The 15,997-nt window shown below is 38.4% G+C and overlaps 1 protein-coding gene across 1 annotated transcript in view; it reads right to left on the minus strand.

Moving 5' to 3' along the window:
- Positions 1-5,813: 5,813 nt before the first annotated feature.
- The window catches only part of TEKT5 (tektin 5), a 29,628-nt gene continuing 19,444 nt past the window's right edge, over positions 5,814-15,997 (minus strand). The window contains 2 exon segments of the mRNA XM_086622474.1: positions 5,814-6,027; positions 9,342-9,496. Coding sequence (XP_086478600.1) covers positions 5,814-6,027; positions 9,342-9,496 — 369 coding nt within the window.

The raw sequence follows: 15,997 nt of genomic DNA on the forward strand, positions 1-15,997 counted from the left end.
GAGATAGCTGCAAGTACAAGTTTCACAGACTTGTCTCAGAACATTGCCTGCAGGGCACAGATGTGATATGAGGGGATGAATACACTCCTCTTTCTTGCATGTTTATAATAACATGACTGTTTTTGTTTCTGAAGCTGAGCTTTTAAAGCCATGTTGTTGTTCCTCCTACAGTGCCCTAACTACACTGTGGCATGCAAAGTGCCTCGATGCTTAGCCTGAGCCCTGCGATATCAGGTGCCTGTGCAATAAACGCCTTTCACTCTCGCGTGCTAAAGCAAAGCATCCAACCGGGACGCATAGAGCACCAGGAGTGTTGTGCAGGGGTTGTGGCAGGGTGCCTGTGATCCGGCACCTGGTGACGTGTGGGATGGCTCTTGTGACTGTGAAGTGTGGCTTGGTGTGTCCTTCCATGCTGCTCGGGGTCACTGTGGCTCCCTGCCCTTGCTGTGCTGGCTGCACTGGGCTGTGAGATAACTGACGGGCTCTTAGACTCTGGAGAGTGGGGACCCCCTGGCACTTGTTATCCCACCACCTTCCTGACCACACTTTGCTTGTTGCCCTCTGACCTGGAGATTTTCACCACTGTCTTTTGTGTGTTTAAAGTCTGGTTTTCTTGTGCTGAGTTTTCTTATGAATGTTTGTTTCACAACATTAAGAAATTTCCCACCAGAAAACAACCTCTGCTTTGTTTATTTAGACATATTTCTCAATTTTTTTTCTTCTTTAAAAATTCCATTCAATATTTGGAGGCTTCGGTGTGATAGTCATACAACAGTGAACATCTTTAAAAAAAAAAAAAAAAATCAACAAACCAGCCACAAACAACTGATCATGAATCTCATTTATATAGCATAGGTCTGTCTTCTATTAAATACACCAGATCAGCATGGGTATTTGAATTTCTTTGCGTTGGCAACCAATGAAGGACTGCTTTGGTGTTGATAAATACTAAGAGAAAATACAAACAGAAGTTCAAACCACTGTTTTGTCTCCTACTTATTTGTCTAATATGGATACAGGAATGTTATCTGTGTTTTTAAACATAAAAATGTAAGAGATCAAAGGACATCATAGGAACACTGGATAAACATTTACAGATTACAGTTGAAAAATAACTAGAGCTATAAAGTCCACATAGTTATGAGGGTCTTTCCGTCATCAAATAATACTTAGACCAAACTGACCTGTACCTTATTCTCCTGACTAAGTTTTAATAGAAGGTTTGGTTTATAGCATGGTTTTCAGCAGGCCTGAGGCCAGAGCACAGATCTGAACTGGTAATGCACATAATGAGGAGCCAGTGGTTATTTTATGACTTGAAGAGAGCAAGCATGTTCTTACATGATGGGGGATCATAACTCAGTGATTCTGAAATGTCTACCATTGTTTGATACTTCAAAGCAATTTGCATTGGAAGAAAGATTTGCTGTTTTACATCCTCTATAAATTTAAATTCTTTATTGCATAGTAAAACGTTATTTATTTGTTATTGGTTGGGTTTTTTTTATTGCAGAGGTCTAAGTCAGTGCATAACCTTACCCAAGACAGTAGTTACCAAAATGTTGGCGTATATTCTTTATTTGATTTGGGATTTCTTATCACATCTGTGGACCTGCATGTGCCTTCAGTTAATACAGCACTGGACATTCCTTGAATTTTGGTAAAATGGAAATGTTAAAAAGGCACTGCTAGGCAGGAAGAGGAGAAGCCAGTGTTGAGAGGAGCCTCTCATGCTACTCTTTAATAAGATTAAAATACAGTAATGTTATTTAAAAGTATTACCAAACTGTAGTGGTATTTAAATGCAAATTCCCAAACTCAGCACTCTCCTGCATCCGTAGTTAATATTCCTTATGTCCTGTTATTTACACTTTAATATCCTGTGCAAAAGACATGCCAGGTCTTACCCAGGTGAGCAGCTATACTGAGAAGACTTGTCATGTGAGCACCATTGCATATATTGACTGGGGACACCATCTGTAAATCCTGTGTGACGAGGCATTTGATCTGTACATGACAAATTCTGCTTCCTTACTGTGATTTTTAAATAAAAAGGAGGAATAAACTACTATTAGATCTGGGTAAAATAAGCTACCTTCACTATAATCGGTAATCTTGTGGCTCTGAACTGGGATTATTGTTAGTGAAGATACTTAGATCTGTTGTTTTCCTACTCTATTTGGAGGTTGAGTCCATAAAAGTTTATGAGCTATAGTTTAGATAATATTAGGAAATAGCTTGTCTGGAACTAAAACTATCTCATTGTTTGAAACAGGCAGGGACAGGTTTTGGTCTTCTCTGTGCTAGTCTATTTGCTATAAAACAGATTTTATCTTCCAAGTAATGTGGAACTGTGCATTAAATTTCTGGTTTTATACATGGAAATACAGTAGATCTGGCTTCTTGATGTCTGTGGCTGCATGTGAATACAATAATTAATGATCTAGTTTATCAGAAGAGACACCTATGGCAAAAAAAGCTGAATGAATGTTTATTCTGAGGGTTTTTTTTTAAGAGATTCTCAGGTTTATCTGGGTGAGTATCTTTATGATTGTTAGAAACGTGTTTCCTTTGATGTATTCCCATCACAACTGAGACTAAATGCGTTCTGGAGGCTGAGTGTAAATTCATTTATGCAGTAAGTCAGTGGCAGAACAAGACTACAATCTAGGTTTTCTGCCTTATCCATTTACCTTTATTTCTAAGAAGCAAATGATGACTGTTTTCTAGCCTTTTTGGATTTATATAAGTTTACAGCCTAAGTCTCCTCCTTTTTGATAGCCTGAAGAAAGCTATTTACTTTTTAAAAGAGGATGTACACTATCAGCAAACTGAAATGTGCTGCATGTATGGATACCACTAATGAAAGACAAGAGCACTTGATTCACTGAGTTTTTTCCACTAGAATAATATACTTAGTATCTTCTGGTGAGCTATAGTTAGGGAAGATGATGATCTGTGTACAGTGTTGTTATTTTTGCAGTACTCAGTCAAAATTTATTCTTGCTAATGGTAGCTGAATTGCAGGGAATTGCTGTTCTCATGAAAAATGATGCTCTCAAAGAGCAGTACTAACTGTTATAGATCCATGGGTTTAGGCAGTCACTCTTAGTAGGAGTTGGCACTGCGTTCAAACAAGTTCAGTGTTGTTTGCACTGACAATGTACCAAGTGAGTACTCCACCCAAAAGCTGAGCCGAGGTCTTGGAGAGAACATTGCCAAACAAAGGCACAGTCAGGAAGGAGCTGGAATTTTTGATGTTCACAACTGTTGTTCAGCCCCACCATCTCTATTGCAAAGCCCCTGAAGTTTCAAATTCAGGGCTTTGATTCAGGCTGACTTTTCACTGATGTTGATTGTTTTCAGAAAAAGATTTTTTTTTGTTGTTTTTCTTCTCTGTTAAGAACTGTTAAAAGAATTCAACTCTCTTAGAAGCACCTCCCTTCTGCTATATATTTCTTAATTGAGTTCTTGGCATAGGGAAGGGAGAAACTATTTCTAGCTGTTAGAGTAGCTGTGTGAACTGGGAAAGCCTCCAAGTTCTAGAAATATATTTAAAGGCTTCAAGAAGATCCAAATTTCCAAACAATTTTTACTCCTTTGCTTGGTCAGCTGTCAGTATTTGATAGATAGGGTGGGACTATTGTCAATATTTAACAGCTCAACACAAATGTTATTCTTCATACATTGTAAAAATAGTATATGAAATGCAAATCAAGTGCCTTATTCTACAGTTTGGTAGTAACAGAAGCAAGCGATAAAATCTCCTGTGCCTCCATACAAAGGCATGGAGAGGGAGGAAAACGTTACCAGTGGTAACAGTCTTCCCTGCTGGGAAACAAAACAGCGAGATTCCTCACTCCTCCCACCTAAAGTCATGTCCCAAGGAGGGTTCTGTGATAGAAGACTGAGAAGTCTTTCTGAGTAAGAAACAGCGAGGTATGACTGTTAATTCAAACCAGATTACCAGTGAAGTCTTGAGTAACAGAGCTCCTCCTACCTCCAGAATCACACCACCAGGACCCATTGAACTGCTCTGCAGTCATATATTGCAATACAAACCCAAATTATTTCTGAAACTTTCCCTATATTCAGAGAAATTCCTCCCCCAAAGTCACCATTTGGCATTAGCTTGCTGGATGGAGCAGCCTGCCCTCCCCATAGTCGTGTGCTACATGACTATGGCACTACCCTCATTTAGAAAATCAAGATACAGCATTGTCAATGTGAGATGGGTTTAAGGAGTATCAGAAGTGGGCCTGGATATCACTTCCCAATCCTATGTTCCAAAATGGTTTCCCATTACTTTCAATCTTTAGAAACGTATCACTATGTAAATGGTTTGACACAATAGCCAGGAGATACGACTCCCTTAACCGAAGCAGAGAAGCTGAGTGTCGGATGGCTCAGGCACAGCCACGCTCAGTGGAAGGGAGGTTAACTCGCAAGGAAGTACCAGCACCGCTCAGCCCGCTGTGCCCCAGTGACGGTGCTTTTGTTGGTAGCTTAAGCCACCACCCACACAAAACAAAGGGTGAGGAACAGAGCCAGTTTATTCAGGAGACTTTCAAATCTAGCATTGTTTCGGACTTGGCTTTGGTCCAGCATAAAATGCGTTTTGCGTGTTCCTAGAGCTGCCCTGTGGAGAGTAGCCCGAGGTAGCAGGAAACGGCGCAGTTATTAGAATTATAGTTTGTCGGTTACTCTGTAAATGAGTCTGAGTAAATCCAGGAAGAAACCCAAATAACAGTAAAACTTCATTACTCCATTTTGTCTGAAACAGCCAGGCTGCTTTAGCATTACTTAAACCGAGTTCTTCCTCAAATCCTTTACTTGGATTACTGCGCTGTTAATGTGTTTCAGCTGTCATCCAGAAAAGTCAGATCTCAAAGCCCATTCCATCCTTTTCCTCTCCACTGTGCAGAGTGGAGAACTAGAAAGCCGAGCAGTCTTGACACAGACTGAAGGACAATTTCAGCACACTTTAAGCACATCATGTTCCTGTACCCTTGTTCCGTTCCTGCTTTGTCTTAACTTTCTCATTAGTCTCAACAGAGCAATGGTACTGTCTTTGCTCATGAAGTTGTTTGAGATCTAATGATAGATAGTATATATTTCTAAATAGGAAAGACCTTTCAGACTTAGGCAAATATCACATCAGTCACAAGTAGTTCATATTAATAGACAAATTTTCTTCATATCTAATTCTATGAAAAAAAAATCAAATTAAAATCAAATTATATGAAAAATCAAATTAAAAAAAAAAAAAAAAAAGAGGCAGAGATGGAAATACTCCCCTCTCAGTGAACACAGGATACGTTTGTAGCTGAAGTGGTTGCACTGAAATTGCCCTTCAGCTTCTGTGAATCGAGTTTGTTCAGCCTCCTCTAATTCCAAACACCAAGTCTAGTTTTGCTATACAGGAGGAGAGTGTAAGGTTGTGGTAAGCATTTAAACTGAACTTTTCCAGACAAGGACTGAAACATAGATGGCACATTATCCTGACCAGTTAAATCCTGTATTGTACTAATTCTTTTGGGGAGTACGGCGTTTCAGTCTAACGTTTTCTCTGGCTAGTAACTCGCATCTGTCTTGCAATATTTGTCTTGGTTATTTTAGTATGATCTGATTCTGTTAGAGTAAGTCTACTAATCCTATCTGACTTAGGAGCAGCTACAGCTGAGAATTCATTTTCGTTAGTTTGTTTCTATAGGACCTCATTGGTTGAGAAAACAGAATAGTTATTTCCCTCAGGAAACACTTGCAACCTTTGCAACTTTTATATCATGTACTAAGATATCAAAGGCTACGATTCAAGTGTAGCCAACGAGCCACGGGGTGCTGGGGAAGACTTTGCAAGTGTCTGTACACTTCTTGTCAACAAAGGAGGAGTTTGCCTTCACAGAAATCTCATGTTCCAGCTTTGCTTTGTTGAGGATCAGCATCTGCAGAGTATCATGGGCTTCTTGAAGACATAGCTTTAAGGTCTGTAAGGTGTCATCTATAGCGCAAACTTCAGTGACAAGCCTGAAAAAAGAGAAGGGGACATGTTGCTCACATAACTTTAGCAGTTCCTCCCCACGTTCCTTTTTTGACAGTGGACAAATCACACTTTCAGGCAGGATTTGAACAGCTGTCTTGGGCTGAACCCATATGAAACCTGTTTGCCAAACTAGCTTACATAGCACCAATGAGAAGTAATGATTTCTTGCTTGCATTGACCTTCAACAGCAGACTAAGCCACTCTGCTGTGATATATCATTCTAATTGCCATCTTCACTTGCAGCATCTCTTTTGTGTAGCCTGGCTAGAGCTAGCATGGCTGTGTCGAGCATTTGCATACGGTCCTGCAGAATATGTTTGGGATGGATGTTACTGGAGAGTGTTGTTGTAGCTCATGATAGCTTAAACTCGTACAGCAGGACATGCTAGAGAGTCTAGATTTGATGCAGAAGCATGTTAATTGGAACAAGAATCACGTGCCAGAATGACTATTGAATGTGGAGCTCTGAATTCAAGGATTTTCTGTGAGATGATATTAGCCATGTTTCTTCCAGTGCCTTATAAATGGAGATGTGGAAAATCTTGTACAGTCACTGAGCTGATAAACTGTCTTTAATACTATCAACTTTATGTTTTGTCAACTGTTCTATTAATTGCTCAGTGCACTATAGACTATAAGAAAGATTGATTTTTCCAGGATCCACTTTAACTTGTTTTGGGATAGTCCCAGTTGTTTCAGCACAGAAAAATGAGACTTTATTAATTTGTTTTCTGTCTAATCCCTTCAACTACAAAATTGGCAGCACACACAGAGAACAAGTGCCAACATCAGCACTTCCTTTTAAATAAACAGCAAACTCAGATAACATTTACATGTAACAAAGAAGTGGTTCATTTGATATTTTCTTTCCCTATTATATTTGAGCTATTGGGCTGAATTCCTTCTTTCTTCAAACCACATGAGGAATACGTTTAACAAATTATTTAAAAGCAAACAATCCTTAAAAAGTGAATTAGCAAATGGTTTTGTCTTTTAAGAAAATACATTTTATTTGAGGTGTGAGCTTAACCAGGAACTGTGATAGAAAAGTGTCCAAATTTCAAATACCCTGTCAGAATTTCTATTTCTAATTGCAGTTATGATGAACATAAAATTCCAATGATTTGGATCACCTAAAGCATCCAACATAACCTGGTCTGGATTAGGGAGCTGTGGTAGAGGAAAACTCATACGCACTGGAGGAAGGAGAACAGGATATGCTAATTATCTGTCAACATAACTACATCTAGCAAACAATATACTTGTACAAACATTTTGGTTAAAATATTAGAAATCATATTAAACTGACAGAAAACTTGCGTGTATGTTAAGCCTAAAATACTTGTGGATAGCTGTGCAACAGCTTGTGAAGCTCTTGTATAACCTAGAAGCCAGTAGGAGTTAGACTGATTCAGAACCTCTATGTACTATCGGTTTTAAGTATGTCACATTAATGTCCTTTCACTCTAATTGAAGAAAATATTACAATACATTCTGATGTTCCAGTGACTTCAAATTAAGCTTCCAAACTTTTTTAGACAGGACCGTTTGGAACATTAACAGCATCACTGGCAATTGTGGGAAGAAGGAGGGATAATGTGATGCTCTACATTTTTGATCTTAAATCAGACAAGTCTTATATCTTGGATTCATGCAATCCTGCTGACCAGAGTGCTGTCAATCATAGTGCTGCAGATGCTTTTGTGGAAGAGGTCTTCAGGGAAGAAGTAGAGAGAGAACAAGACTCAGAGTGAGTATAAAACTGGAGTTGTGTATTAATATTTAAGGCCATCTTGTTTTGGTTTGGTTTGTTGTTTGTTTTTTTTTTTAATAAAATGCTGATACTAGCTTATTTGCATACCTAATTGATGGTGTAGTGGTAACTGAAGCAGCAAATGATCTGTTTCCATAATAAATGTAACTGCTAAGTGAATGCTACGATGTAATCAGAACTTTTTTTGGTTTCTCACAGCTGACCTCCTGCATCTAGAACAGGCATGATTATGTGATATGAAAAGCCACGTGAATAAAACTGTCCAAATGGATATAAAATAATTCAGATCCAAAACAATAATTTGTGACAGAATGGATGTGGAGAGCAGAGCATGAAGCTGAAGTCTAATATATGGGTATGCCAAAGGAAACGTCAAGATCCAATTAAAGAGGTATGAGACTGAAAAAAAGATATATTGCATTGTACAATTCATGGTTTAAGGAGTTAGAAAAAGTGGAAATATGCCAGTACAATAAACTGTGATTTATTGCTACTTCCTTGTTTGAATAGAAATTTTTTGAGCTGATAAAACACTGTTTATGGAAAATAATACAGATATTCAGTTTAAGCATTATGTACTTTGTTAATCTCATTGTATGTGAAGCTGTTGTACACAAAAATAAAAAGGGAATAGTTTTCTACTTTTCATTAAAATATGCAAAATTCTTTACTAGGCTGTGAAATTCGTTCTAGCTGTAGGAGAAACCTTGGTGCAGTATTTCTTGAGACAACCCCTGCAGAGCATTTTGAAGACAGTGTTTTAAATAAGATATACTTGATAGAGTTCTTTTGGAACACATCAGTATTCCATCTGGATTGGAGGTAGATAAATGGGATTAAAATTCAGAAGACCCTTCTTCGGTCATTAGAGAAGGAAGGCTAGTATCTCAGACATCTTGTGTATCCAGAAAGACACAATGTACACTGTAAAATGGATCATAGCCCAGGGATCACCAAGCTCATGCCAACATGTGCTAGGAAGCTCCCACAACTGTATAACCAAAACATATGCCAAACGAGCTAACCTGTACCAAGATGATACTGGAGTCACTATATAGTAGAAAATTGAGATGCTGCTTCATTCTTCTAACTTTTTAAGGAGCTTGACTATTAGATTGTTTTCTGTATCAAAAGACAGAATTTTGTCTGGGATAACATGTTTCTAAAGTTACGTATTTCCTAAAGTGAAATCTTGTTTTTCATACAGAATGGAATTCATTCAACTCCCAAGTCCCAATTTAGGCATAAGACTGAATCCCAAAAGATATCAGCCACCAACGAGCAACTGAGCTCTTAACTGTCCTAGGAAAGGGACTCTAAAGGCAACTGCACACATTGAACATTAGATGTTTTGGCCCATTATTTCTACATAGCTACTTGGATTATACTTCTTCCTCCCAGAATTTGTATTGCAGTGTAATGAATGCAATTCTAATCTCCTCAAACTGATTCACACTGCCAGTAAACTTCCTGTTCTTGAGTGGCTGATGAAGGAAGGGACAGAGTAGCCCAACCTTTACTTACTGAAACTGAAGTGCTTCACAGCAAAGTTCTGTATTGAGTTGTTTAGTTCTTCCCTCCAGCAGCGTCTGAACCACTCTCGGTGGGTGCTTCTTTGCCTGTATGGATCTCTCCAGTAACATGATTGTATCTTCTGTCTGGAAGACTTTCTGAAGTATCTGAACAAAGCAGAATGGTTTTGTAAGCCTCACGTGCATACAAAATCGGAACTCACCCCCACTTTTAAACACTCCTATTGGAACTGCTTCTATTCTAGCATGTCATTTAACTTAATTTAGGGGAGGAGATTGCTATAAATTCATATCAATTGGATGGTTTTGTATAAAGTTGACTTGATCTTGCCATTTCTTTAAAAGGACGTATGGTAATCAAATCTCATAGGAGAGCCAGAAGAAGGGGGCCATACCCTCATACATCACATGAAAGCATTTAATGAGGTTGTTCCTGGAAAACAGGCAAACAACTTCCACTAAGAAACACACCATCTCTTTCCTATTATAAAATTAAGAAATTTGTAAGCAAATTAGAATATAAATTTATTACAAGCAGAAGAGAAGCATTGAATTATTGTGATGGGGAAATTCCAACTGTATTTTTGTGATAAAGTCATTTTCATAGAGGCAGTGTTTATAGCTCTACAGGGATTTATTTCCATTTTGCTTCATTATCTAATTTATCTCCTAAACAAAAAACTTGCTGCTTGATTTAAGAACATTTTGCAAAGGTAAAATTCCAATAAACTGTCATTTTCATTTAAACCTTCATTCAATTATTATTTCCTTTTGCCTCATAAAAATGCAAAAGCAATCAAATATGTCCCCTCGGAAATTGTTTCATACTTCCAAGTATTTTCAAGATGTTTGCTGCAAGAGCATATGAACGCAAGTCACATTTTCATACCAAAACTAAATTCTCAAAGCTTTGAAAACTCCACTGGGAGCTGTAGAGGGAAGACCAACTTCATATAAAGGTCTTATTTTCTGTAAATGGCGAAGATACAGAGTGAAACATCACCGAAAAGGAGAGGCCCATGGAATTAGTATAGCATAGTTTTGTAGTTGAAGTATGTCTTATTACATAATCATATTATTCCTGAGAATCCTACAAGTGCTGCTTATATGTTTTAAACACTACGAAAAAAGAAAAAATAGAGAAATTGTAAGGGAAAAGTTTTGCTCAGTCTTAAAAAAGAAGGGAGAAAATTCAGGTAACATTTGCCAGCCAATTGATTATTATGTTGCTTTCATTTATCAGGATTCATTACAGCCAATGTGGTGAAACTATTCAAGCTTTTCCTCTAGACAGCTTTAAAATGGAAGAGAACAAATTCAATTAACGTAGTTCCTCAGCCAGTCTACTAAAATCAACGCAACTTGAATTTCAATAACCACTAAAAGTGGTATAATGTGACTTAAATTTTGCTATTTAGATCTTACCTACACCTCTAGTTGTACCAGACTTGCTAATGATGTGTGTGATTTAAAAATTGAATTAATTCCTGCTGCTGAAAGGTTATTTGTAGACAAAACCCAAAGAGTTAAGGATGCCAGGAAACTGCACCCCAGTCCAAATCCTTAAGGGCTTGTTGACACTGTATAGCAGAGCAATGTAAAAGATGTCCTGGCTACCAGTGTCCAAACCAGTTCAACCCTTACAGCAATGCAGTTTTCTGATAGATGAATCATCTTGGACCCTGAAGCAGCAGTGTACAGATGTGACTGTGGTGACTCGAAGCCAGGTCTCCACACTGCACTGAGCCCTTTGAGTCCATGGTTGGTTCTCACAGAGCTAGCTTGAGATCATCTTCAGCCAAAAAGAAGCCTTTATTGCTTAAAGACTGCAGGGAAAAAGAATCTGATTTGTTATGAAGAGAACATAGAATGGAAGAAAGCAAAGCCAATGGTAGTGAATTTCTCCCTATAATTTTATTCTGCAGTGGTTCCTTCTTAATTAGATAATCACTGTAAACTGGCTATGTTTTAGAGGAAATATTTATGCAGGCAATCCAGTGCACTGTGGTGGCCATTTGTTTTGCGGAGGAACTACTTAGGATAAGAATTCATTGTTGGATATTTGTTCTACATCTTGTCTACAATTTTACCAGTTAACACATACTTATTTCTATAGATAAAAACCAAAGGAAAGAGGCTGAATGAAGTTAAATTTCTTCATTATGCATCAAGCCCACCTCCTTCCTTTTCCCTGAAAACACCAAGGATTTGGGTCTTCTGCTGCTCAGAAGCGGAATTTGCATGGTTTGTGCTGTTGTCAGAACTTTGCTATTTATAACTTCTTGAAGGGAAGCCAGCGTGTGCTCGTCTGTACCTGACAAAGGTGAGGTGTAGCTGCTGGCGATTACGCAGATGTTTGCCAGGGATGGTTTTACAAGCCTGTCAGTCCTCTCCTTCCCCCCCACTGTTCACCTTGCTAACCAAAAACATCGACCTGTGGGGACGTACCAAGGCTGGGAGGTAAAGAATAGGCAGTGCTTTTAGAGGTCACCCACTGCTTAGCAGGGTCCTCCTTTCCTGTGTTTATGTTACAGCCGCTGTCACTGCAGCGATGTTTCCCATGCTACGCCTTACTGCGTGCAAGAGCCAAATTCACCGTGGCATGGTTCTGCTGCCTGTGGTGGGGTATTGTGAGAATCTTGGCCTCTCACATTAATTCTGCTTACAACTTGTTGCAAGATGTAAGCAGATTCATTTCTTTTTATTAAAAAATGTAATTCAAAGTAAAAGCAATGAAACAAAGCAGCATGTATCTCAGCCCTGTAAGAACTGGGCAAAGTGATGCCTCAGTTTCAGAAAGGATTGAGTAGGTTATTTGTTTTCTACTTATGGTGGAACAGAGAACTTCCACTGAGTTTGGATTCTGGGTAGAGCCTTTGTCATTCAGACTTGGAGCTTTATTGTTACTAACACTTTCTCTCTTGGACAGCAGTAGGAAATGGCGATTCACCTTTTGTGGAGCAAATCTGTCAATGAAACAGCACAATTAAAGCAGCCCAGAGCACTTGGCTAGAAATGACCCACGACTGTGAAACCAGCTCCCCAGAGCAATGCCGTGGTTCATGAATGTGCTCGTGTTATGGTAAGCGTGTACCGGAGTCACTGTGCTGATACTTTCTGTCCTGTGATATTACGAATTAAAACAATTTAATTTATTCAGTGAGTTAGGTTACAAGTCCTCTTACACTTAATTAGTGCTAATTCTTCTAATCAGGTTAGAGAAGATGATGAAAATACTATTTTCTGCAAGAAATTTTTTTCCTGCCCTCTCTTTCTTTGAAAGCAGAATAGGTATCTCAAGTTTGCTCCACACATGGAAAGAAAGCAGAAAGCCATCAAATGAGATGCAGCATGTGCACACAAACATACTGCAGCAGACTTTGGAAGCATTACACAAATTTATAAGAGGACCAGAGAAGAAATTTAGTAGTCTTCAGTATTTCAGATAACAGTGCCGTTCCTCTGCCACAAACCCTTATTATATGAGGATTCCCTATATCAAACCATGGCCAATCCAGTACTATGTGACAATGCTTCTGTAATGTTTGGGTGCCCTTTACTCTTTCATTCTACTTGCCTGAAAAAATAAATTACGTATCAGATATTTTTTTAAGATGCAGAAGGAAAAAGCTGATTCTAGTACAGACAATGCTGAGCAGATTGCCCGTGCATAAATTGTCCTCAGTCTCCTGGAAAGGCCGTTTTCATTAAGCTCAGCTAGCACAGAGAACTTTAGAAGAGTGGTTTTCTCACCCATGCTTTTATCAAATCTTCTTCTGATGCATTCTTATGCGGCCACAGTGTAAGTACAACCACCAGACCACAAACCCATGTATTTCAAATTCAGTAGTGACGTTTCAAGTGCACGAATGTTGATAATCACCAAACCTGAGGTTTGTTTGCATTCCTTTTGCAGCAGTTACTGTGCTGTGTTGTCAGATAGCACCTGGCTGGGCCTTATTGCCCACTGTACACATAGCAAACACACAGGTGTTCCCTTAGTGACACAAGCAGGAGACTGTATTGTCCTCTCTTTTTAGAATACTGAGTCATGTATGCACTTCCCCCATAAGTAATGGCATGTAACTGACATAGGACAATAGTAGTCTTGTATCTAGAAGTGACCCAAAGCATTTAGAGCTTGCACAGACTGCAAATTCATACAATGTTAGTGTTCGAAAAGGGCAAGCTCTGAAGTCTAAATAGAAAATGTTTCTCTTTATTGAGAGTCCAGTAGTTCATTAGTCATGAAAAGAGACCTTTCATCTAAAAGTCACTGAAAACTCAGTTTTATGTCCAACCCTTGTAACACTTTGTGTTGGCACGATGTGCAGTAACTACACTTTTATGCCACACAACTTCACTAGGTGCTCTGGTGTCCTGCTCACAGCAAGGTAGGAGTAGTCTGCAAGCACGTTATGCACAACCAAGGCAATTGATTAGTGCTACTGAGCAAATCCCCTATTCATTCACGAAAGAAAAATATTGTTTAAACCTGCCTGTGAACTCAAAATTCAAACGTGAAACTATGAATCCATCTTTAAGGCATGCTTAGCTGCATGTAAGTGGATGTGGTTTAGGTTCATTGTGTGTTCTCAAATTATTTCTTAACAGTGCTTTTTAAAATAAAAAAAAAAGTATTTAAGACATACAAAGAAAAATGGTCTTGGGGGGAACCACCTCCAATGCATCACAGAAGCTTCGTACAGTTTTCGATTACTCGTTCTGGCCACACATTGGTTAAAACGATTTAGATAATCCGCTGTACATAAATGGATTGGTGGGGAGGATCACCAGATAGCGTTGCACCAGTCCACGTCATTTCTGGATGACCTCCAAGGGCAGGAAGCAAAAACAACAAATGCTGAGCGGCGTGTTCCTAAGAGAGTGTGGTGAGGCATTGGCTCCGGCAGCTGCCCATCCGGAAACTTTCCCTTCCAGGACATGACTAAAGTTTTGTGCTGCAGCATTCTTGAGCTTGTAGAAAACTGCACTCCTGCTGTTCTCTCACTTCGCCAAGGCCACAAGTTTTGTAGGCTGGATACAGTCAGACTGAGAGAAAGAGCTGCTGAAGTCACACGTGTTTCACCATGTAGTCAGAGTAGTCTTATGTACAACGCAAGCATTTTTAATTGCTACAGTCTGACAGCTATCCTTGTTTCTTTGTTGTTCTGAGGTCTTTTCAGTGTTTAGTATGTGAAAGCAAAAAGCAGCAGCCAGGTAATATGGTGGGAGGAACACTCTTGTGCCTCTTCATTTCGTGAATTTCTTTATATTTAATATTTTGTCTCTCAGTTTTTAAACTTTTTTTAATCTATGTTTCTATGTATCATCCAAATTATTTTTAATAGTTATATTTGTTGAGGTTATCATACTTAATTGAATAAAAGTGTAATTGTAGCTCATTTCACAATTGATTTTAGGGTACCTGACCACGTTATTTCAAAGCAAAACTACGATATCTTGTAATCTTTGCATTACAAATATAACCTAGATCTCGAATCTGAAAGTAACTTGGATCTGACAGATTTTACTGTCATGTCAGAGACGAATTCTTGATAAAGATTACCATGTCCCTTGCTCATGTTTTTTTTAGTTTTTGTTTGTTTCTTTTGAAGTTTAATTGCAGCTCCCTGTTTTATGACTTAGGAAGTTTTGTTTTGTTTTTAATCAGATGACGATGGGGAATAGTCCAGGAATCTCTTCAGATAAGAACAAAAGCATACTTACAAGAAACCACATTCCTCAACAGAAAGTGACATCAGCAGGTAATGCATTCCAGATAGTTTAACCGTATTGAAGCAGAGCTTGAATCATTCTGAGCAGTAATATATACACTGTGTATATAATACACATTTGTTGTGTGTACTTATATGGGATGACAGAGTTTTGTAGTGAAGGAACAGTTTGTGCCCTGAGAAAATATCTTCAAACCAATCCATTGCACAATTCACCACGCGTATCAGGAGTGGGGAGCTTGGTCTGGATTTGGGAATATTACAAGCTTTTATTTATAAAGCTTCCTAACAATAGGAATAGGGCTGGCATAAATACGGTCATCAGATCTGAAAGCTACGGCATATTGTAAATTCTACGAGTGCTAAAGGATAGCTATAAAATCCATGACACTTTCTTTACAACTGTCTTAAACAGCACATTTTCACAGAAAAGAGAAAGCTATCAGAATGTAAATACTATACCTTTAAAACAAAGGCAGCTTTAAATATACATCTGGACATTCAATCTGTGTCTTTACACAGGTTGGTCTATTCAGCATAGATTAAAAAAGAGGACCCAGGGAATCCTGGGCCTTTCATTTTGTCAACATAACAATTTACAGTCTTATAAAAATCTTTCTTCCACCGAATTCCAGTAGCATTTTTTTACTTTAATCTCTGAAAACGCTCCAATCAATTTCACATTTATATGCAATCAGTTCCCATTTAACTTTTCCACTGGTCCTAAAAATGTACAAGGTACTTATTTTAAAACAGCTTTATTAAAATTAAAGGGGGAGGAAAACATGAGAATCATTTAACTTGGTCTGGATTTTCTAAAATATTTTCAAAATAAGAGAAAGCCATAACTATACACAAAAAAAATCCTTAACTCTTTGTATACCTCCTTGCTACCCTTAGCTATTAAAGA

Source organism: Tauraco erythrolophus, chromosome 17 (genome assembly GCF_009769465.1).
Source record: "Tauraco erythrolophus isolate bTauEry1 chromosome 17, bTauEry1.pri, whole genome shotgun sequence".
Lineage (NCBI taxonomy): Eukaryota > Metazoa > Chordata > Aves > Musophagiformes > Musophagidae > Tauraco > Tauraco erythrolophus.